General features: G+C 42.4%; 1 protein-coding gene across 1 annotated transcript in view; it reads right to left on the bottom strand.

Annotated features, from left to right (window-relative positions):
• The window catches only part of sik3 (SIK family kinase 3), a gene marked incomplete at its 3' end in the record, with an annotated part of 125266 nt that overhangs the window by 60525 nt on the left and 38700 nt on the right, over positions 1 to 26041 (bottom strand). The window contains 12 exon segments of the mRNA XM_084065148.1: positions 6257 to 6406; positions 8646 to 8811; positions 9881 to 9990; positions 13990 to 14067; positions 15702 to 15836; positions 17050 to 17160; positions 18722 to 18784; positions 18786 to 18841; positions 20750 to 20873; positions 21976 to 22100; positions 25094 to 25255; positions 25862 to 25925. Of these exon segments, the coding sequence (XP_083921274.1) occupies positions 6257 to 6406; positions 8646 to 8811; positions 9881 to 9990; positions 13990 to 14067; positions 15702 to 15836; positions 17050 to 17160; positions 18722 to 18784; positions 18786 to 18841; positions 20750 to 20873; positions 21976 to 22100; positions 25094 to 25255; positions 25862 to 25925 (1344 nt within the window).

The raw sequence follows: 26041 nt of genomic DNA, 5'->3' as shown, positions 1-26041 counted from the left end.
GGCCATGCGGGGGAACGAGGCCCGGGAGGCGGCGGCCTACGGCGCCGACATGAAGGAGGCCAAGGAGGCGCTGGCGCGCGAGCGGCGCCGCGTGGAGTTCGCCCGGACCAAGAACCGCCAGCGGACGGACCCGGACGAGGAGGAGCGGGCGTGGGTGGCGCGCGGGGGCGACCCGGTGGCCACGCTGGAGGAGGTGTTCCTGAGGGTGCGCTCGGTGGTGGACGAGCACGACCTGAAGCCCGACCGCGTGGTGTGGCGCTACGTCCGCGGCGAGGAGATGAACGCCGAGCTGACCGTGTTCATCGGCGACCAGACGGACGAGGCGGAGGAGCTGAAGACGCACCGGGGCCAGGTGGAGGCGGCCACGCGCAAGATGGAGGAGGAGGACGCGGCGGCCACGCGCCGACACCTCCGCCTCATGGCGGCCACGGCGGCGAGCCAGCTGGAGCTGGACGCCCGGCTGCAGAACGTGGAGTTCATGCTGCGCGCCACGGGGCCCGTGCTGGAGCGCTTCAAGGGCATCAGCGACAGCATCCTGAGCAAGGTGGCGCGGCGCGAGAAGAAGCAGCTCTGCCTGGAGCTGGGCGAGGAGAGCGTGACGGAGGAGCACCTCATGTCCTACATGGACCTGGTGGAGCAGAAGGGAGCAGACCTGCTCACCTGGCAGGCCTCCTTCCTTCCCAGCGTCTGAGTGGCTTTTCCCATGCCCGAGGAGGACCCCCCGAATTATTAATATGTAATGTGTGACCGCGGACCCCCCGGCACCTGAAAATATGTTGTGCCAGGGACCCCCCAGAAGCAAAAAAACGTCGCCTTTGAAATTTTTGGATTTCAATATTTGCACACATTTTCAAGATTCTGCTAGATCTGCTATTTTCAAAACATAGCAGATCTACAAGCTCGTGGCACGGCACTCGGTGCCGCGCCACGAGCTTGTAGATCTGCTATTTTTTGAATAGCCAAAGTATAGAATATGGATGATGGAGTTAAAATGATTGTGACGATTTAAACACATTTTGCTGGGGACCCCCTGGTATCCCCCCCAAAAGGACCCCTGGGGGTCCCCGGACCCCACTTTGAGAACCAAATGGTCTAGCGGTGCAACAGCACATCAAACTTAATACATTTAATAATCCATAATCAATCATTTAAAAATAATACCAATAAAAATCTTTTCCTATTTTGGGCGTGTCATTATAGGTGAGAAGTCTAATACGTTCCCAATCAAAATATTTCAAAACAATATAAAAAAAACAGCAGATCAACAAGCTCACGTGAGCTCGTTGATCTGCTGTTTTCCTAACCCTAACCCTTTAATAAAATCAATATTTAAATGTTTTAGACTATTTGATTAATAATCAAAGTAATCAATATAATAATCACTAAGAAAACAATCAATAGATGGACGCAGCCCCACCTGCAACCCCAGAGAGTGTGACGAGGCAAGACGAGGCACAATAATAATAATATCCCCAACACACCCCCCCCGCGTACGGAGAGAGACCCCACCGTTCCGACGTCCAAGTACTATGATAACGGGTACTGGACCAGGTACTCTGACAACGGGTACGACCGCTATTGCATATCTGAAGGAGTAGACGTTCCCAAACGGCCTTCGCCCGTGTCCATAATATACCTACGCATGAATGCACAGAATCACTGTGTGTGTGTGTGTGTGTGTGTGAATGTCGAGAACCACCCGCCCGATCCACTTATGTTTCGCAGAGAACCCAAAATGGCACAGTGCCCTGTGTGAGGTTGGTTGGAGTTGTGTTCCTCCAAAGAATATCTACGCAAATCCTCATACATGGTCGGACAAGCGGTTCTCGATAAATTACGCAGAACTCTTTGGAGATCCCTCGTGTCATCAAAACGGTGTCATTACGCAAATATCTGCCTGTGTGTGTGTGTGTGTGTGTGTGTGTAAACTCTACGCTCTGTGTGGTGCCCGGTGTGAAGTTGGTTGGAACAACGGTTGTCCAGACTATAAATCAATCTATAAATGCGTAACATCTCTGCGAGATCTTTCTCTCAAGAACGATCCGACCGAATGACTTCAAACCGTGTGTATCACAGAGGACTGGAGGGAGTGCAGAGCCAGAGTGTGGCCAAACGTCATTTTTATCATATGAAAACCATGCTGCTTGTGACCTACACAACGTACACACTCTTTGGACCTCTGTAGCACAACCGTAGTACACGACTGTACCACGCAGAGTCTGCACGCAGTCTACAGAAGTCGTCACTAAAAAAAAAGCAACATCAATATACATATTGCAAAAGGTTGCTTGAACTGCAATAAATGGTATACTGTATGTATGTGCCATGTACACGTATTCACATATAAATAATGTGGCCAATCTCTCGGAGATCTCTCTAATTATTTAACTTGTTTTCGGGTTTTTATTCATTTCAGCAATCCAGGTACAAAGGATGATTTCTGTCTAGATTAGACGACAATGTTTTAAGCAGAGCATTTAGAAGCTGTATTGTAAAGTCGGTGGTGTATGTTCATTGTCGATAGAAGCCGTGTCCAGGTCCAATGTTTTCACTAAAACTCTTAATTCTTAATTCTTTCCATTTCTTCTAACTTTTTTTTCCCCCAGTGTGTTCATACATACAGTAACTATTCATTGTCTGGGTTTTATGTTGGCAGCAAACATAAAGGCAGAAAAAACATTCAAACTGTATACTTCGATATTTGTTTGCAAGTCATATTGTCCTCGCAATATTTAACGTTTTCGCATAGTGCGTGTTTTCCTCATGTTGTGCAGCCCTACTATCTGCTGTCATGAGGTTGTCTTTTTTTTAAAATTGTGATTCATGATTTTATTTGGGGATTGGCATTACAGGCATCCATACATCCATGTCTGTCCTCATGTCCCAGTCCTTTCCACGTTACACCCCATCCATCCCAACTTTTTCATGTCAAGGACCCCAAAATGATACGTATTTGGCCACGGACCCCCATCTCAAAATATTTTTGCTCCAGGGACCCCCCAGAATCAAAGATTTGAGTTCCAAATGTTAAAAAAAAAAAAAATTCAAAGATTTGCACACATTTTTACGGTTTTCAAAAATAGCAGATCTACAAGCTCATAGCGCGGCACTCGGTGCTGCGCTATGAGCTTTGAGCCCGGGAAAGCATCTGACTGTCATTTTTAGATTTCTTTGGCTATTCAAACATATCAGATATACAAGCTCATAGTGCATCACCGAGTGCCGTGCTATGAACTTGTAGATCTGCTATCTAAATCGTGAAAATGTGCGCAAATCTTTGAATGCATATATATTTTTAAGCGAACATTTTAACTCAAATCTTTGCTTCTGGGGGCGGGGGTCCCTGGAACAACATATTTTACAGATGTTAAAAAAAGACTATGTATTCAAAGATTTGCACACATTTTCAGGGTTTTTCAAAAATAGCAGATCTAAATGAGCGTGTAGATCTGCTATTTTTAAATAGCCAAAGAAATCTTAAAATGACACAGATGCATCCCCGGATTGAAGGACCCCAGGGGCACGGTGGCGCAGTCGGTAGCGCTGTCGCCTCACAGCTAGAAGGTCCTGGGTTCGATTCCCGCCAGGGACGCTGTGGGCGCTGGGGGCGTGTTCTCTCCTCCACGTCATCGGCGCCCATACCCTAGGTGGGGTTGGTGAAAGGGCCTACTCTGTGTGGAGTTTGCATGTTCTCCCCGTGTCTCCTAGGGTAGTTAATACCCTCACAAAAACATGTAGTAATCCTGGTCACTATACTGCCTCCCCCTGGTCAGCCGGGGCGCCTGATGGAGGAGAAGGGAACTGGTTGGAATAACGTGTTCCTTCCACGCGCTATGTCCAACCAGGGAAACTCCCCCCTGTCGGGTGATAAGAAGTGGCCTGCTTGCTCCTCATGCATTGAAGGAGGCATGAGCTTCAGCTTGGGCTCTCCCTAGGCTGGCAGAGGGTAGGTAGTGCCCAGGATTACATAGGCAATTGGCACTGGGTGAAAAAATGTGGGTTACAAAATCGTGGGACAAAAATTATAAGTAAAAAAAATAAAAAAAATTCAAGGACCCCAAAATTTTAATATCGTGGAAAACATATTTTGTCCACGTCCCCCCCCCCCCCAGTAAAATATACTTTAGAAAAGTGAAACTTTCATATATTTTAGATTCATTAATATTTCGAACCTTTTTTTGTTTGTTTGGTGACTACAATACATAGCATATTATGACATTTTCCACAACATTCTAAGTTTTTGAGATGATCCTGTCCATGAGGCCCCAGACTCCCATTTGATACACATTGTCTGATCACCTCGGGACCGGCATCTATCTATCTATATTATATGAACTAGACCATACCCGGTCGACGCATCCGTGGGGGGATATGCGCACATGATCTGGCAACAACCCGGGAGGCAGTTCGGCCCATAGCTGGGCAGCCCCGTAACCATGGCGACAGTGTTTTACACATAAACGCTAATAAGAAGCTGAGATTTGATGAAATTGAAAAACGGGCTTCACAGTTAAGTTCAGATGGTAATGGTCAATGACTGTGTGCAAAATCAGAGTAATTGGTCCAGCCACTGAGGAGAACCGGGTAGCTTCACATACCACTACAGACAGACAGACACCTACCACTACAGACAGACAGACAGACACCTACCACTACAGACAGACAGACAGACAGAGGTTACTAGAATTATAGTAGGATACAATCTCCTTGTGGGTCGCCTTCCTGTGTGTCCGTTCCTGTCCGTTTGCCTTATTTTACCACACCAGTCGTGCATTTGCCTCCACTCTATGCACAAATAATAATAATAGTGCATGCCGTGGCGTGGGTAATCTACTACACTACGTTTCACGCTTGCAAATGTAATATTGTCCGTACACTTCTTATTTTATGAAACTACATGATTGCTCGGAGTTCGGGCTATGGGATCTATCGACGCCATGGTTAGAGCCCTGCAAGCTATGGGATGATCAAACTGCGCATGCAAAGACATTGCGCTCACTTACTTTCATTACTTCAGCTTTGGACATAAAAGGCATGCGATTTTCTGAGAGATCGTATAGTGTGTGTGTGTGTCCTCGCTGGCGGTCCGCGATGCGCGTGCGTGCGTGCGTGTGCGTGTGTGCGTGTGTGTGTGTGTGTGAGTAATCATGATTGTGCCTGTGTGTTTGTGGGTTACTTCATCGCACAAACCTCTAGTACTGTAAAATCCTCAATGTTCATTTATCTCAGAGTTTACACATGGAACCAAATGTAAGAGTCCATTTAATAGAGTACAGAAGTCCTGACGTCACTCGTTCATCCCCTGGTTGGTAAAGTCATGTCTCTATGGAGAATAACATTGGGTCATCATAGAATCGTCTCATATAAGAATTGTGGTCCAAAAATAAACAAACTGTCTCTGTGATATTATCAGGGAGGAGGTTCTGTATCGTTTATGATAGTCAGTCACTTATATTTCATACAGTCTGTTTCTGGAGAAAATTCAACTAATTTGTCAGAAGTAACATTATGGTTTTCTCACCGTCAGTTGATGCTTCATATCCAGAAGAGTCAAACCACCGGGATCATTCGTTTATTTTTGGAACACAGTTCTTATTTGACGCGATATTAAACACGTCTATGGGGATTCAGAACGGGGGTGGGACCAGGTAGGATGTGTAAATTACGTCAGACGTTGGTGCTCTATTGCATTGGTTCTCAAACTGGGGTCCGGGGACCCCCAGGGGTCCTTGATGGAGTTCCAGGGCCAGGGGGTCCCAAGCTAAATGATAGATAGTTAGGAACCAAATTGACCCTTATGGGTCTGTAACTCAGAGAGTGTACAAATGGAACCAAATGGACCCGTTAGGGTCCATTTGGTTCCATGTGTACACTCTCTGAGTTACATTAACATTGATTTTACAATATAAATTGGGGTCCCAGAGATATAAATGCCATTAAATGGGGGTCCGTAGCCTAATGCAAGTCAAACCGGGGGTCCTTGAAATTAAAATGTTTGAGAATGATCACTGCTAGAGCCGTAAAAATCTTCTCTTATGGGGGTCCCTGGCATATCTTTTCAAATGGGGGTCCGCGGGCTAAAAAGTGTCAATTTGGGGGGTCCTGCATGAAAAAGTTTGAGAACCACTGCTCTATTGTAGTACTCTGAGGAGCCCTGGTCCTGGACCCCCTGTTGAAGACCCCGTGGATTATAAAATGGAGTTCAGTTCCGTTAACACCCTTATATAGCGTCGTGTGACCTGTGCACTCTACTCACCGGACTGGCCACGAGCGGAGACGGGCCCCGGGGCCTCTTGAGGAGCTGTGCGTGCAGCTGGATGTTGGCCCCTCCGTCCGAGGCCCTGCGCCCCAGGGGGCCCATGCCGTTGAGCAGCTGCAGCGTGGGGGGCTGCAGCAAGGACTGCTCCTAAAGAGAGAGAGGATGGGGAAAGACAGGAACGGTTAAGACTATACGTTATATAACAGGGGTCTTCAACGTTTTCAACCCAAGGACCCCTTGGCTGAGAGAGAGAAGAAGCAGGGACCCCCCACTACATATTGTATAAAATTGTGTTGTAAATTAAACATTTTCATAGACTTTGACAGCACCATCATCAGTATATGTTCGATTAATGTGTATTTTCTGGCATTTAACCACTTGAACCGTCTTTTTTTCCCCTCTACACCAAATCTCTTTGCCAAAAATAGCCGATCTACAAGCTCACAACGCCTCGCAGCGCGAGGCGTTGTGAGCTTGTAGATCGGCTATTTTTGGCAAAAGTTCTTCTCAGAAAAGGGATGCTAGGGTTCAAATGGTTAAGGTAAAAAAAAAAATCATACCACACAAAGATTTGGCGGACCCCCTGTAGTAACTCTGAGGACCCCCTAGGGGTCCCGGACCCCCTGTTGAAGACCCCTGCGCTATGTTATCCAGTAGAGTCGCAACGGTATAGCAACTGCATGGAAAAATCGATTTAGATTTTCAAGGATCTACTATATCGATATGCAAAGAGCAAAATATCGAATTGTTTGACTTTGTATCATAATGCAAATAATCGTTTTAATCCATACTAAGTTCTTGTGCTTTGTATTTAACAATTTTAAGAAGAAAAAAGGAAAAGATGGGTTTAATTAACTTAACATATCGCTACACTTGGTTTATGGATACATGTGTGTAATCTCTGTGTTCATGTCAAGGTGTGGGTTTGTCCATAATGTGTTCAAATACAATATCCATGTATTTGCCAGAGAATCACTGTGTTTACTTATTAATATCCATAATAATAACCAGGGTTCCCGCACATTTTTAACAATGAATTTTCAAAACTTTTCCATAACTTTTCCAAAGTATTTTAACCCCATTTCCAGGACTATAGAAATCAAACAGGGCAACAATGAGACTCTTAAACCAGTGTGCCAGCAATGCCCCGAGACGGACCTGAAGGTGTCACGTGACAAAAAGAACAGATCTACAAGCTAACAACGTATCAAGTAGCACTGCATTTCACCACATTTAACCCATCTTTCATGTAATGTTAGACAAAAACAATGTAATTCATTGCTGTCGGGGAGAAACCTCTTATCTCTGTATTTTAACTTTTTGTGTTTTTTTGTAAATCATACAGCGTCACACAAAAGCATCAGAAGTAGCAGATCTACAAGCTCAAAACGCGCCGCTTCGCGCCGCGTTTTGAGCTTGTAGATCTGCTACTTTTGATGCTTTTGAATTTTAATCCTGAAAAGTAACAGTTTTGGACATAATGAGGTTTCCGACCGACAGAGACTATAGCCAAAGATTTTCCAAAACATTTGATTAATTCCAAACCTTTTCCAGGGCCTGGAAAACTGTTTTTCTAATTTCAAAATATTTCCAGGAATTTCATGACCGTGGGAACCCTGAATAACTTTTTCCCTTAAAAAACTCCACTCTCCACACAGATTATTTGTTTTTGCTAAATAGTTATACTGTATGGATTTTAAATCATTGAATCGTATCGTATCACCATGAATGAACCATAGAGTTCTCAAATTCTACCCGAACCCGACCCGGCGTTTTCGGGGCGGGCCGGGCCTCAAAAGTATGCTAATTGGTCGGGCCGAGCCTTGGGCTCCATGAAAAACAAATATATATATATTTATTTATTTTTGCTTTCCATATATAGCCACGCGCGAGAACGTGCATACACGCAGTACACATGTGTACTGTAAACATGTGTAATGTAAACATCGACACATGTGTCGATGTTTACATTGTCAGATGGTTTTAATTTGAAGGTTTAACAGGATGTTCAATGTGTTTTTGTGAGTTAAGATAACTGACCGGCGTGCTGTGTGAAGTTACACAAGTGGCAGAAACAGTGCTCTCTGATTTTCACAATAAAATGTCATCCACCCGCGTTTAGTTCAGTATTATAATACTATCTTTCCCCCTTTTTTTCCCCTCGGGTTTTTTCGGGCCTAACATGATGGTAATAGACGGGTTCGGCCCGAGCCTCGGGCCGGCCCAGTCGGGCCCAGTTAGGGCCGAGCCTTAATTTTCAGGCCCGTTGAGAACTCTCAACGGGAAAGAAAACATAGATCTTTTCAGAAAACTGTTAGGATTTAGAAGACATTTGTAGAAGTCTTAATGGGTTAGAATAAAGTGATTTTAGTGAGTGTTAACGTACCTTGTACTCCAGCTGCTGGGTGGGCTGCAGGCTCTGGGTGGGCATGAGCGTGTGCATGTGACCCATGTTGGGGGTGAAGGGGGGCAGGGGGAAGGGGGGCTGGGGGACGCCCGCCCCCCGCGGGAAACCCGGGGGCAGCTTCTGCATCTCCTCCTGCATGTCTGCCCTGAGGGGGGGGAGAGAGGGGGAGAGAGAGGGGGAGAGAGGGGGAGAGAGAGGGAGAGAGAGAGAGGGAGACGGGGAGGGAGACGGAGGGAGAGAGAAATAATGTGAGGAACGGACATAATCGTTGTTGTCGGGCAGAAACCTCTTATCTCCATATTCAAACTTTTTGTGTTTGTGGTTCGTAAATTAATGCCCTACTTGATCATACTTCAGCGTCACACAAAAGTATCAAAAGTAGCAGATCTACAAGCTCGAAACGCAGTGCAAAAAACGCGACACGTTTTGAGCTTGTAGATCTTGTAGAAAAGTAACAGTTTTGGATCTATGACACATGACAGATGATAAACAGAACACAACAGTGGCCATGTTTCAGTCAAACTCACATTCATTTCTCCATAGATGTTTCACTAAATCCTTATGTTAACCCATTCAATCCGATAACAGCGATGCGATAGCGATGCGATCACAAAATGCATTGATTTAGCCTATGGATTCTCGGTGCGTCTTTTTTCTTTTTTTCAAACCGGTGCTGCGCTGAACAGCGCAGCAGAGCAGTGTGCTCTGTATGTTGGATGCCGCATCTACAGTATGTTGGATGCCGCATCTACAGTATGTTGGATGCCGCACGGAGTCTGTCTGTTCATCGCAGCAGAGCAGTGTGCTCTGTATGTTCAGCGCAGCACCGGTTTAAAAAAAAGAAAAGACGCACCGACATTCCATAGGCTAAATCAATGCATTTTGTGATCGCATCGCACGGCACAACTAATACTAAAACTAACGGGGAATACCAGAAAATAATAATATTTTGACATACAGTACGGGAAAAACGGTTGATGCGGATATTTAAATTGGATAATATAATTATTGCGGTTGGATAACGGGCGAATAATTAATTTGTACGTGCGGATTCGGGTGACGTGAGAGGCCACACGTAACACACACACACACACACACACACACACACACACACACACACACACACACACATCTAGCCCTTGCATGCAGAGGAGGTACACAAACTGATTTCAGCTGTTCATAAACAATACCACTAAAAGAAACAGGGTGTGTACCTGGGGTCCGGGACGCCCACGGTGTGTCTCCTCATGGACAGGTAACGGGCCATGGCCTCAGGAGAAGGCTCCTCCCCTTCGTCACTGTCCAGCGCCATGCTCCCTTCAGGCTGCAAACACACACACACACACACACACACACACACACACACACACACACACACACACACACACACACACACTTAACTCATTTTCTGCCAATAACGCATATATGCGCTTTTAGAAGAAAAAAAGAATATATATATATATGTATTTATTTTTGCATTAAAAAAAAAATTGACCCAAAGACCAAGGAGATATGATTTTTCGAAGATCTAAGACTCCTATCCACTTCCTTGTTAACTTAAAACTTTAAAATCCTGTATCTCGGCTCCTGAGTACTTTTTTTAATTTCAATGAAAAATCTCTGGCAGACAAATGCAACAAAAATCTGAAATAACTCAGGCAGGTTAAGTGTTAAACATACGTTGCTGTCGGGTTGAAAGACCTTGTATTTCCATATTTCAACTTTTCTCTTTTTTTTTCTTCATAAATGACGGCCCTACTTTGTTGTACCTGAGTGTGGCACAAAAGTACTTTTATAAATGTGAGTGTTTTTGTCTGGGAGACGGTCATCTCGCTGGTGCCCATTCTTCAGGAAAGCAGAAATGTTTTTTTGTTTTATCCAAAATGAGTTATTAGCCCAGTTAGACTCTTCATATACTAGAGAATGTCAGAGCTTAACCCATTGAGACCTGAAGCCGATTCTACATGTCTCCTAAATCTGAACAGTTTTCTGAAAAACGTATGTTTCTATATCTGTGGTGCTCAAACTTTTTCATGTCAAGGACCCCCAAAATGGCATGTATTTGGCCGCCGACCCCATCAAAATATGTTGTTCAGGGACCCCCCAGAAGCAAAGATTTGAGTTAAAAATGTTCGCTTTAAAAATATATATATTCAAAGATTTGCACACATTTTCACGATTTTTCAAAAATAGCAGATCTACAAGCTCATAGCGCGGCACTCGGTGCCGCACTATGAGCTTGTAGATCTGCTATTTTTGAATAGCCCAAAGTGTAAAATAATGCTTTTTAGCTCAAATCTAAGAATGACACAGTTCCAGTTCTTAATGGGTTAAATCAACATGTAAATATGAAATAAATGCATAAACATGTAGCTAAGATAAAAGGTTAGAGCTACAGCAACCTCGTTATTCAAGCGGTGTTTTCTCTACTACTTCTTTAACTTGACTTCAGTTCTATAAGCTGTAGTTTCAGCACTATTCACTCAATCTTATTAACCGATATATCATTATTTTGCTATGATTCCCTGCTTTCATATGACATGAAGAAATGCTAGATGACTGACTGTCTCCCAGTCAAATTTGGTCACAAATATTGAACCAATGAAATATATGAACAAGAGCGTGTGACTAAATAATACTAACTACACTGGATCCACTGGATCACTAACGGTTTGGGACTTCCTTATAAACCGACAGCAAGGGATAGTAATGACACACATGGACTTAATAATAGTAATGGTACTTGGCAGTGTGTGTGTGTGTGTGTGTGTGTGTGTGTGTGTGTGTGTGTGTGTGTGTGTGTGTGTGTGTGTGTGTGTGTGTGTGTGTGTGTGTGTGTGTGCGTGCGTGCGTGCGTGTGAGTGCGTGTGCATGTGCGTGTGCGTGTGAGTGCGTGTGCGTGCGTGTCTGAGCCAGTGAATCATACATGGTCACCGTTTAACAGTGGTGAAAACGTACTTAAGTAAAAGTATCGATACTGCAGTGTAGAAATACTCTGTTACAAATAAAAGTCCGGTATTCAAAATTGACTTGGGTTAAAAAAAAAAAGTATTGGCATCAAAATATACTACAGTACAGTACCAAAAGTAAAAGTACTCAAGTGAAAAAAATGTATTAAAAATCTTCTGAAAATAGCCGATCTACAAGCTCACAACACCACGACTAGGTGGTCTATATGGCTCTACCCACTCAGCTATGGCGTGCCTAGCGGGTATGAAAACAGAAGGATGTACGCACGTTGGCACAAACGCTTCCTCTGCATTCTGTTATGTAACGCTGAGGAGGACGTTATGCCCACGTTGTACTAAACAACCCATTAAGACCGGGCAACGCATCTGTGTGTCATTTTTAGATGTCTTTGGGCCATTCAAAAACAGCAGATCTACAAGGTCATAGCGCGGCACCGAGTGCCGCCCTACGAGCTTGTAGATCTGCTGTTTTTGAAAAATCGTGAATATTTGTGCAAATCTTTGAATATATATATTTTTAAAGCGAACATTTGTAACTCAAATCTTTGCTTCATGGGGGGGGGGGTCCCTGGCACTAAATATTTTGAGATGGTGGTCCGCGGCCAAATACATATCATTATGGGTGGTCCTTGACATGAAAACGTTTGAGAACCACTGATATAGAAACATACTTTTTTTTTTTTACGTTAGGATTTAGAAGACATTTGTAGAATCCTCCAGTAGCAAAGATTTGAGTTACAAATGTTACCTTTAAAAATATATATATATTCAAAGATTTGCACACATTTTCATGATTTTTCAAAAATAGCAGATCTACAAGCTCATAGCGCGGCACTCGGTGCCGCGCTATGAGCTTGTAGATCTGCTATTTTTGAATAGCCCAACAAAATCTAAAAATGACACAGATGCGTTCCCGGTCTTAAAGAGATAAGAAAGAGATTGCGCATCAACAATGGGTTTTCTCAGTGGAGTGTGGTTCTCAACCTGTGGGTCGGGACCCCCAGGGGGGTCGCAAAATGATTTTTGGGGGGGGTCCCTAGGTGACAGTGAAAAATGTAAAGAAGAAGAAGTAAAAAAAAAAAAAAAAAAAGGAAGCCCAGAAAGAGGCAAACATTGTGAACATAGCAGATCTACAAGCAGCGTCGCAGCCTGAAAAAGGTTGAGAACCACAGGAGTGCTAGACCCAAACATTGTAACATCGTACCGTTTGATCCCCGTGCCAATTAAGAGTACCTGGAGATTAATTAATGAACAATTAAGAGTATGTGTGAAGGACCATTTACATGAACACTGCCAAGTCCTCTGAACCAGTGTTGATGTTGACAGCACATTTTGATTTAGTTTTAGTCATAGTCTTTTGAATAACATTCCATTTAGTTTTAGTCATATTTTAGTCACCTGAAATGTTTTAGTTTTTGTCTAGTTTTAGTCGACTAAATATCACACGATTTTAGTCGACTAAAATGTATGTTGGCGGTGCCTTGATGGCGTTGATGGTGTCGTAATGGCTGATTTTACACTTGGTTGCATGCTGAAAATAGCCTATCTACAAGCTCACAACGCGCCACGGATCGGCTTTTTTCAGAGCGCAACACCCGAGCGTAGGGGCGGAAATTGTTAGGTACCTGACGATTCAATTCGATTCCGATTACGAGGGCTACGATTCAATTAAATTGCGATTATTGCGATTAATTTACTTCCATTATCTTTTATTGATAATAGAAACTAATGGAAGAGATGTGTCACTGTCAGCTGGAAGGTTATATTTGCCAACATCAACAATTGCAGAAAAACAACAAGAAAATAAACAAGTCCTTTTTTGTAAAATAATACTGACTTATAACAAAGGCTTCTCAATATTATGATAACCAACCAAAATATGGCTGCTGCTGCTCTGTGCAATTAGCCATAGAATGAAAAAATAAAGTTTTTTTTATAATCGATTTTTATTTTTAATAATCGATTCTATAATCCTCCATGTCTGAATGGCGATTAATTGCTGAATCGATTATATTTTCCACCCCTTCCCGAGCGCAACGAACATAAAATAACTTGTCTTTTAGTTCTACTGGATCTCTTCTCTACTAGATCCCTCACTAACATTTTAGTCTAGTTTGTATTTGTTGACCAAATTGTCCATATATTTAGTCTTAGTTTTAGTCATCATAGCTTAGTTTTTATGTCGTTTTCATCAGTGAAAGAAGGTAGTAGACCTACATTTTTTGTCCTAGTTTCAGTCGACGAAATCAACGCTGCCCTGAACACTTGGTCAATAAAGACTGTTTGTGCAGACAGTAACGTGTGTGTGTGTGTGTGTGTGTGTGTGTGTGTGTGTAACTTACACAATCACTCACCTCTACAATCTGGTTCTCTGGGTTGATGAGCTGGACCTGAGGGACAGTCATGCTGACGGGATTACCCTGTTGATCCGTCTACACACACACACACACACACACACACACACACACACACACACACACACACACACACACACACACACACACACACACACACACACACACACACACACACACACACACACACACACACACACACACACACACAGGATTTAACAGGTATACAATCTTCTTAAAACAGTGTGAGGGACAGATATGGGTTGGGGGGACATCTCTCTCTCTCTCTCTCTCTCTGTTAATGTGGACTGAGTGTCTCTCAGTGTGAGATCACAAGACCTCACTGTACGGTCAGTGGTGGAAGAAGTACTCACATGTTTTACTTAAGTAAAAGTATCAATACTGCAATGTAGAAACACTCTGTTACAAGTAAAAGTCCGGAATTCAAAATTTACTTTGAGTAAAAGTGCAAAGGTATTGGCATCAAAACGTACTTAAAAGAACAAAAGTAGAAAGTTACTCATTATGCAGAATGTCCCATCTCACAAGTTTTCAAATGTATAAAATGTATACACATCATTTGAAAATTGGCTGCAAGTAGTAATTTTCTTTTGTTAACCCATTAAGACCTGAAGCCGATTCTACATGTCTCCTATATATCAACAGTTTTCTGAAAAACGTATGTTTCTATATCAGTGGTGCTCAAACTTTTTCACGTCAAGGACCCCCAAAAATTATATGTATTTGGCCGCGGACCCCCATCAAAATATTTTGTTCCAGGGACCCACCAGAAGCAAAGATTTGAGTTAAAGATGTTCGCTTTAACCCATTAAGACCTGGATCTGTGTCATTTTTAGATTTGAGCTAAGAAAGCATTATTTTACACTTTGGGCTATTCAAAAATAGCAGATCTACAAGCTCGTAGCGCGGCACCAAGTGCCGCGCTACGAGCTTGTAGATCTGCTATTTTTTTTAATTCGTGAAAATGTGTGCAAATCTTTGAATATATATATTTTTAAAGCGAACATTTTTAACTCAAATCTTTGCTTCTGGGGGTCCCTGGAACAAAATATTTTGATGGGGGTCCGCAGCCAAATACATATCATTTTGGGGGTCCTTGATATGAAAAAGATTGAGTACCACTGATATAGAAACATACGTTTTTCAGAAAACTGTTGGGATTTAGGAGACATGTAGAATCGGCTTCAGGTCTCAATGGGTTAAAAATATCTATATTCAAAGATTTGCACACATTTTCACGATTTTTCAAAAATAGCAGATCTACAAGCTCGTAGCGCGGCACTCTGTGCCGCGCTACGAGCTTGTAGATCTGCTATTTTTGAATAGCCCAAAGGGTAAAATAATGCTTTTTAACTCAAATGAAAAAGTGACACAGATGCGTTCCAGGTCTTAATGGGTTAAAATAACTAAGTGTTAAACATATTCAGATTTATTCACACAGTAATGTGATTTGCTAACGAGCGTTAATATGTTCAGTAACAAGTGTCTGTCTCTCCAAATCGTTAGTAAAACGTTGATAACCGTAACATCCAATCAGGAGAGAGAACGCAAACATATCCATGAATTCAAGTCTCCATGGGGTGACTCATCTTTTGGGGGTGAACTATCCCTTTAACTCAGGCTCACCAGTAGTACAGCATGGAGGAGGGGATAGCCAAGGGGGGCGCGGTCGGTGTGTGGGCGGGGCTTACCTGTACAGCGTTGAGGGGATAGCCTATGGGGCGCGGTGTGGGCGGCGCCACGCGGAGGGTCTTGTGTTTTTTGAGGCGGTCGGCCAGTAGACTGTAGATGGCGCTGTAGTTGTCGTACGCGTCTGTGTGAAGGGACTGTATGGGGGGAAAGAATAGTACTTGTAGATCAGTGATTGTCAACATTGTGGGCCAATCATAGACGGGGAATCCAAGCTGATAGAAACGGCAGGCTTTCTATTCCTGGAAAGTCAGCATGCTAGTTATGGAAGCCATTATTCTTACCACTTTAACCATTATTTTTTACACTTTTGGCTATTCAAAAATAGCAGATCTACAAGCTCGTAGCGCGGCACCGAGTGCCGCGCTACGAGCTTGTAGATCTGCTATTTTTGAAAAATCTTGAAAATGTGTCCAAATCTTTTAGTCCATGACCCAGACAAATGCAAATTAGGCATTTAGTCCATGAGCCAGAGCCCCAAAATTGAGCCAGATATTGAACATTCCCTCGTTAAAAACCTTTGACTCATCTTAACATCATAACACAATGAAATAAGTATGTTGACTCTGGCTTTGTCCAATGTTCCAATGTTGATTCATGAAAGGTATGCAAATTTGGGCATATTTTCCTAATGCCTAATTTGCATATTTAAATATATGATTTCAGAAAACTTGTAATACGATAAATCATTGTCTTCATGTAAGTAATCAACTCAGGAAGTTTCATTATGATAACTCTATTTTAAATTTTGTCATTTTTTCACCTGTCATGTACGTATGGGGAAAATAACAAAATGTGTGATAACCATGAAAAAGCTGCTCCTGTGTAAAGGTTATCATATATTTATTTACTCATATTGACCCTTTGAACAATTTAATATAGGTTTGGTTTTGCCCACTCTTTAGATAATCGTTGCTTAATTTTGGGGCTCTGGCTCATGGACTATTTGAATATATATATTTTTTTAGGCGAACATTTTTAACTCATATTTGCTTCATGGGGGTCCCTGTATTCAAAGATTTGCACACATTTTCACAATCTTTAAAAAAAAATGAGCAGGTCTACAAGCTCGTAGCGCGGCACCGAGAGAAGCATCTACAAAATGTTTAAAAGCTATCAAAATTAAATAAACTGTACTTTTGAACTGACTATGGCAAGGGCTTTTGGTGCTGGAGATGTTAAGACAATTTTCAGAGAGTAATTGATTTAGTTGATTAAACGATTCTTATTAACCCTTTTGTGTGTGTGTGTGTGTGTGTGTGTGTGTGTGTGTGTGTGTGTGTGTGTGTGTGTGTGTGTGTGTGTGTGTGTGTGTGTGTGTGTGTGTGTGTGTGTGTGTGCGCGTCTCACCTGCAGGGTGCGCTCTCGGTCCAGACCCATCTCAGACATGGCCATCAACACCTGTTCATTGATGAGCTCTGTCTCTCTCTCTGTCTTCACCTGCTCACACTCTGCTATTAACTAGAGAGAGAGAGAGAGAGACACAGAGAGACAGAGAGAGAGAGAGAGAGAGAGAGAGAGAGAGAGAGAGAATACATATATAAGAGAATAAGAGAGAGAGAGAGAATGAGAGAAATAATGAAAAAGAGAGACAGAGAGAGAAAGAAAGAGAAGGTTAAATGAATACATGGATATTGTGACGGTGAAGTGCTGTGTATAATCAGTGAGGGAGGTATGGAGGTTTTTCCCTCTTTAGTGATAGGTTGTGTTTATGAAGAGTCACTAGTTCTGACAGAATGAACTTAAAGCAGGAGGAACTAGAAAATGTGCTCCTCGGAGCACAAGTCTCCGCCAGCAAATATTGGAATTTATTCGTGATTCATTTCGTGATTATTCCTGTCTTACCTCACTTTGAAAGAGACACAGACTCTTTCAAAGTGACATATCTATTTATAGGCCGCTATACGTCATGCGTCTCACTAGCCAATCAGAGCACACTCTTTCAACGTATTGTCACGTGTCACGTGAGGCTTGACCAATGTTAGCTTGGCCGAGGGGGGGGGGGTGGAAGGTGAAAACATAGTCTCCTGGCGGAGACAACTAAGAACATCTCGTAGGCACCCAACAGACAGATTTAGCGAACCTCTGAATGACATCATATTGTAGTCCCAGCTTAACCTCTAAATGACATCATATTGTAGTCCCAGCTTAACCTCTAAATGACATCATATTGTAGTCCCAGCTGAACCTCTGAATGACATCATATTGTAGTCCCAGCTGAACCTCTGAATGACATCATATTGTAGTCCCAGCTGAACCTCTGAATGACATCATATTGTAGTCCCAGCTGAACCTCTGAATGACATCATATTGTAGTCCCAGCTTAACCTCTAAATGACATCATATTGTAGTCCCAGCTGAACCTCTGAATGACATCATATTGTAGTCCCAGCTGAACCTCTAAATGACATCATACTGTAGTCCCAGCTGAACCTCTAAATGACATCATAGTGTAGTCCCATCTGAACCTCTAAATGACATCATAGTGTAGTCCCAGCTGAACCTCTGAATGACATCATATTGTAGTCCCAGCTGAACCTCTGAATGACATCATATTGTAGTCCCAGCTGAACCTCTGAATGACATCATATTGTAGTCCCAGCTGAACCTCTGAATGACATCATATTGTAGTCCCTGCTGAACCTCTGAATGACATCATATTGTAGTCCCAGCTTAACCTCTAAATGACATCATATTGTAGTCCCAGCTGAACCTCTGAATGACATCATATTGTAGTCCCAGCTGAACCTCTAAATGACATTGAACGTCGTCTGTCTAAGTGGAGTATACTGTGCGCTAGGGTTGCCCCCCGTCCCTTAAAATACGTAATCGTCCCGTAATTGGAAACTAAAAGACGTGTCCCGTATTGAACTGATACGGGACGCACTTTGTCCCGTATTTTAAGGTCGGGGAATCAATTTGAATGACAGGGCGATGGTGTCCTGTGTCTCTAAAAACAAGCCAAATTTTGCCCAAAAGTTGCAGGAAATAAACAGACTTGGCAACGCTGCATGAGACTCACCCTGTCAAAGTCTGGGTCAGGGTCTCCCTGCCTCATCCACTTGTTCTTACAGATCTGCTCCATTGGACAGTCTCCTGCTGGGCTCCAGCACCAGCATGTGTCTGATCAGGTACTCACAGTCTGGAATGCACACACACACACACACACACACACACACACACACACACACACACACACACACACACACACACACACACACACACACACACACACACACACACACACACACACACACACACAAGCATGTGATCAAGACTTAAGACTCAGGAAGCCCTTTGCTCTACACATGAACCAGACTGATCATGTGAAACCAGTCAAAGCAACAAGCATTTTTAAAAGCTAAATCCAACTTTTAAAAGATGGAGCTCAGTTATGATGGAAGGGGTAGGAAAAGAGATATTTCACTAACATATGCTTTTAGTTTGGGGGAGTCAGTCAGACTTTGGAGGTTAAAGCACAAACAAATCTCACAGATACTGAAAATGTCTGTTAGGCCGTCCCCTAATCTGTGCATGTAAAACAGCATGAATGTAAGCTATTATTATTATCACAATATATAGAATTATGTATGATAGGCTTTGACTTTGTACAGGGGCCAGTTTAGAACTGCAGCCACCTGTAAGTGCTCTTTTAGACAGGGTCCCCACACATTTTTACCAATGAATTTCCAAAACTTTTCCAAAACTTTTCCAGAATATCTAACCCAATTTCCAGGCCTATATAACAACCATTCAGCACAATCCTACTATAATTCTAGTAACCGTCTTGAGTAGGTGAGTAGGTGAAGCTACCCGGTTCTCCTCAGTGGCTGGACCAATTGCTCTGATTTTGCACACAGCCATTGACCATTACCATCTGAACACAACTGTGAAGCCCGTTTTTCAATTTCATCAAATCTCAGCTTCTTATTAGCGTTTTTGTGTCAAACACTGTCGCCATGGTTACGGGGCTGCCCAGCTATGGGACGAACTTCCTCCCGGGTTGCCAGATCATGTGCGCATATCCCCCCACGGATGCGTCGACCGGGTATGGTCTAGTAATAATAATACTCATATGTGCAATGCCCAAAGACAGGCAGTGCAGCAAAAATAAAGCATAGGATGGTTCCAAATGTCATGCCTAATGTACTGACTAACTACGCATCACGCTGCGACACGTTGTGAGCTTGTAGATCTGTTCTTTTTGTCACATCCGGTATAGAGCCCGACCGATGCCAGATTTTTTATTCTCGATGGTACTAATAGTCATACTGTAGTACCATTTGTACACTCTCAGAGTTAGGATTTCAAAGTATAGATTGGGGTCCTAGAGATAGCAAATGGTATCAGATGGGGGTCCATGGCCTAATGCTTATTATTAATGCTTAAATTGGAGGTACACTTCTTTACGACTGTTAGGGCGTTCCACATATGTGTGGCATAGCAGGAGAACACATTTAACTAACTTGCATCATTCCAGATTGACATGGTTCCAGACATGCCCGGGCCCAGAAGGGTCTATTAGTCCAGGGGTTCTCAACCTTTTCAGGCCGCGACCCCCAAAATAATGATATTATTTCCCGCGACCCCCCGCATGCACGCGCGCGCATGCGCAGGGTTCCGTTCGCGCGCGTGAAGCGCACGCACATTTATTTCGCGGTTCTGGGCGGATTGGGTTTGTTTTTTTCCCGTTTTTTGGTTACTTTATTTCGGTTTTAGGGTTAGGGTTAGGGTTAGCTTATTTAATTATAATAGGTTATTTGATAATTATTTATTATATTACATTAAAAATGTTTTCCTAATGTTAATAATGAAATATTTTTATCTTGAATTTAGTAAATGAACTGATAAAACATGAATTAATAATAACATAAAAAAATATTTTGTTAAAAAAAAAAAAAGTTTTTTTTTTCCAAAAAAATCTGGCGACCCCCCCCAAATGATTTGGCGACCCCCAGGTTGAGAACCACTGTAATATAAAAATGAAATCATCAGTGGTGTAGACAGAGACAGAGAGTGACACAGACGTTATGAACCCATGGATGCTCACCTGTAGACATGAAGAAAGGGATGCGGAACTTTCCACTGAGGACGCGAGCGCGTAGGTTCTGTAGGGTGCTGCCATCGAACGGCAGGGCACCGCACACCAACACATACAACACCACACCCAGGCTCTGTATGGACACATGGACAGACAGACAGACAGACAGACAGACAGACAGACAGGCAGACAGACAGACAGACAGACAGACAATTAATTGGGAATTACAGTAGTTCATTGTGGTCAAATGAATTAAAGAAAAAATGTAACCTCACCACTGACACATTTTGCATGGCCAAGACATAATGTGTGATTTGTGAAACTCACTAGTGCCGTTTCCTAAACCGCCATTTGCGGCACTAAGCGAGGATGTTTAAATCAAATCTTTGCTTCTGGGTATTCAGTTTTTTTTTGTTTTGTTTTTTTTCGAACTTATGTTGCTATAATATCAGTGGTTCTCAAACTTTTCTCACGTCAAGGACCACCCAAAATGATATGCATTTGGTATGTATTTGACCCCCATCTCAAAATATGTTGTTCCAGGGACCCCCCCATGAGCAAGGATTACAAAGGTTCACTTTAAAATATATACACATTCAAAGATTTGCACACATTTTCACGATTGTTTTTCCCCCAAAGAAATAGCAGATCTACAAGCTCATAGAGCGGCACTCGGTGCCACGCTATGAGCTTGTAGATCTGCCATTTTTGAATAGCTAAATAAATCTTAAAATGAAACAGACGTGATATGTTTTGGTCAAAATTAAAAGTGTTTTGTTAAAAGGTTAAAGCTCTATATTCTGATAGTAATAATTGCTATATAGTTTGTTCAGTAACAGGGGTCTCCATGTCTCTCTAGATATGTCATAGAAAGAAAATAGATTTTCAGGTAGGTGACAACATTATAGCCAATCGGGAGAGAGTACTTATTTCTTTGTGTCATCACTTCCAATTGCACTCGTTTAATCTGAATCCTGACTGAGTTCTCATCCTGATTGGATACAATTTGTATCCCGACCTGAAAATGCATTTTCTGTTTAATGAAGAGCTGGTGAGTGGTGAGACATGGAGACTCCTGTTACTGAACAAACACTATAGCAATTTAACACTTATTTTAACCAAAGAAAATCACCTACCCTACCTTTAAATAAAACGGATAAAAAACAACCGATCTACAAGCATTAGTAGTGATGGACCGGTGCTATGAAGATGAAGGATAAAGAAGGTCATCTCACCCAGATGTCTACTTTGGGTCCATCGTACTCTTTCCCCTCAAACAGTTCTGGTGCGGCGTAGGGAGGACTGCCACACCACGTCTTTAACAGCTGACCACGAGAAAACAGGTTACTGAAGCCAAAGTCTAGAGAGAGAGACAGACAGGAAGACAGACAGACAGACAGACAGACAGAGAGACAGACAGACAGACAGACAGACAGACAGACAGACAGACAGACAGACAGACAGACAGAGAGAGAGACAGACAGACAGACAGACAGACAGACAGACGAGGGAAGGATTAGACAATGTGTGGACATCTTCATCACTGAAGCCCTACTGTATATTTAATATTATTCAGTTTATCCATCCATCACGTAGCCAGAAACCTACTGAAGTAGTTCATACATGATCAGCTATTTATTCATTACATTTTTCATATTTTATTGTATTGGCTGGTGCTCTGGCATCTGCCATCAGACCTCTGGAGCTTGTTCAGAAAGCTGCGGCTCGTCTGGTGTTCAACCGCCCCAAGTTCTCCCACACAACTATCCTTCTCCGTTCTCTGCACTGGCTCCCCGTAGCAGCTCGGATCCAGTTTAAAACCCTGGTGCTAGCCTATAGGGCAGTGAAAGGAACAGCTCCTTCCTACCTCCGGGCTATAGTCGATGCTTACACCTCTGCCCGACCACTTCGGTCTGCCACCTCGGGGCGACTGATTTCCTCGTCACTCAAGGGTCCTTCTGGTCGATCGACACTGTCACGACTTTTTTCTGTTCTGGCCCCACAGTGGTGGAATGAACTTCCCACTGAAGTCAGGACAGCAGAGTCACTGATGTCAGGACAGCAGAGTCACTGCCCATCTTTCGCCGCAGACTGAAAACCCACCTCTTCAGGAAACACTACCCTTCCTCTTTGTCTGGCTTACTTGTTGTTAACTAGTTGTACGAACTCTTGTTTTACTGTTGTATTGTTTTATTGGATCTTGTTTAGTCGTTACACTTTTTGTATTAGCTCGTGCTCATTTGATTTAGCTATTTTGTCTCATCTGTTTAAGAAAGTAGGTAGCTGATATATTGCACTTTTACCTTAGCGCTAGCGCTAGGTATACTCTTGGTTGCTTGTTTGTGCAGGAAATGCACTTAAGACCTCTGGTGATTAGTAGTTTTCATTCCCTACCTATGTTGAATACACTTATTGTAAGTCGCTTTGGATAAAAGCGTCTGCTAAATGACTGTAATGTAATGTAATGTAATGTAATGTATTTCTTTGCCATTTCTTATTAAAGTTATTTGTCATGTATGCCCTGTGAAACCTTAGCTTAGGAAGCCCAAAAGTCCAGCAGAAATGTAAATCTAATTCATATATTAATGCCAATTATTTGTGTGACATATTAATGGTCAAGTAATGTGTCATGATGGTGATGACATTCCCTAGAGGTTCAAGCCCGTTCACTGAATGTAGATTTCATCAGACGCGCATCAATATCAACATCTCTTCAACATTCAGGGAAAACATTTTAACATTTGAAGTCATCCACCTACATAACTTCAATATTCCTCACATGCACTCAAATCAGTTGATTTGGTCGACTAAAACTATGATGAAAAATGTTCTCGACCACCTTTTTTCACTGACGAACACGACATAAAAACTAAGCTTTGATGACTAAAACTAAGACGAAATATATTGACCATTTCGTCAACAAAGAAAAACTAGACTAAAATGTTAGTGAGGGACTAGTGGAGAGTTTTATGTTTGGTTGCACTCAGGTGTTGCGTTCTGAAAATAGCAGATCTACAAGCTCACAACACGTCGCGCTGCGACGTGTTGTGAGCTTGTAGATCGGCTCTTTTCAGCATGCAACCAAGTGTAAAATCAGCCATTACGACGCCATCAAGGCATCGCCAACATACATTTTAAATCGACTAAATCAACTGTAGATTTAGTCGACTATAATCTTATGATATTTGGTTGACTAAAACTTTAGTAGACAATGACTAAAATAAAATTGAATTTTATTCATAAGACTATGACTGAAACAAAATCAAAATTTGCTGTCAAAATCAACACTGCCCCAAAGACACACGGGACCAGACCAACATGCCAGCTTCATGTTCTCACACACACACACACACACACACACACACACACACACACACACACCCACACACAAACACACACACACACGTCACAATGATTACATAATCGCCTATTTGAGATAATAATGTTGTCATGTTGAAAATGTTTTCAAGAAATTACAAAAATAGTGGAAAATAGCAGAAAACGCACAGCGATTTTGAGCTTGTAGATCGGCTATTTTCCACTATTTCTGAAACGTTTTGTGTATCTTTATTTATGTGTCCATGTATGTTGTTGATGTTTTTATGGGACCACTTCGAAAATGAGATACTGTATCTCAAGAGGCTATCCCTTCAATGAAAAAAAAATGGAAATATTTCTACTATAAATGTTTATTTTTAAGTATAAAGTAATTAAAGGTAGGGTAAGTGATTTGCAATTATTCAAATAATTGCAAAATGGGTCTATGTTCTGATAATACTCGTTACTATAGAGTGTTTGTTCAGTAAAAGGAGTCTCCATGTCTCTCCAGCTCTTTATTAAACAGAAAGTGCATTTTCAGTGCTCTCTCCTGATTGGCTCAAATGTTGTCACCTACCTGAAAATGTACTATATTCATAATAATATATAGTTTACTAAAGAGCTGGAGAGACCCCTGTGACCGAACAAACGCTCTGTAGCAATGATTACTATCAGAATATAGTACTTTAACCTTTTTAACAAAAAACTAAAAAATATCACTTACCCTACCTTTAAATATATGTGTAAATATGAGTCATAGCTGCCCTGTGCAACCTTTGTTTATGAAGGCTAGAAGCCAAACAGAAATGTCATTTGTATTCATAATGTTCCAATAATGTTCAACGACAGAAACACAATGAAATTGTCAATTGCAATTATTTGAGTGACAATGAATTGTCAAGTAAAATGTCATAATTGTGGCAGCCCTACACACACAAACACACACACACACACACGCACACACACACACACAAACACACACACACACACACACACGCGCACGCACACACACACACACACACACAGGCAGTGTACCTGCGATCTTGATGTTGAGGTTGTGGTCCAGCAGCAGGTTCTCAGCCTTCAGGTCTCGGTGCACGATGTTGCGACAGTGACAGAAATGCACCGCCGCCACGATCTGCTTGAACTTCCTCCGGGCGTCCTTCTCCGCCATGCGCCCGTGAGCCACCAGGTGGTCTGCATGGCACACACACACACACACACACACACACACACACACACACACACACACACAAGAGTGTAAAGAAAAACAATTAAGTACTACAAAGCAGTGGTGGAAAGTAACTAAGTACATTTACTCAAGTACTGTACTAAACCCATTAAGACCGGGAACGCATCTGTGTCGTTGTTTTGATTTCTTTAGCTATTCAAAAATAGCAGATCTACAAGCTCATGGCGCGGCACCGAGTGCCGCGCTATGAGCTTGTAGATCTGCTATTTTTGAAAAATGGTGAGAATTTGTGCAAATCTTTGAATATATACATTTTTTAAAAGTGAACATGTTTAACTCAACTCTTTTGCTTCTGGGGGATTCTATAAATGTATTTTTTCATGATTTATTAATATGACCAAAACCGCTACGATTAAAATGCAATAAAAGCACATTTTAAATGCTTCTCAGGGAAACGTCAAGGATGACAAACACAACGATGTCAGTGACTTATTGCCGTTGTCGTGGTCCTTGGTTTTAGACAAAACTAAACATTACTATGATAGAACAGAGACAAAAAAAACATTTCCTAGAAAAAAAACAAAAAAATAGGTCTACATTGAAAGTCTTACCAAATATCTCTCCTCCACTGGCGTATTCTGTCACCAGGTAGATCATCCTCTCTGTCTCCATCACCTAGACACACACACACACACACACACTTTTTATAAGTTCCAGTTCCAACGTTGTGTTGTCTTTAATCCTGTATGAGCGCTCTCTCGCTCGCTCTCTCTCTCTCTCTCTCTCTCTCT

Source organism: Gymnoscopelus microlampas, assembly GCF_963454915.1.
Source record: "Gymnoscopelus microlampas genome assembly, chromosome: 8".
Taxonomy (NCBI): domain Eukaryota; kingdom Metazoa; phylum Chordata; class Actinopteri; order Myctophiformes; family Myctophidae; genus Gymnoscopelus; species Gymnoscopelus microlampas.
The sequence above is the reverse complement of the archived record's forward strand: the minus strand, read 5'-3'. Positions and strand labels throughout refer to the sequence as shown.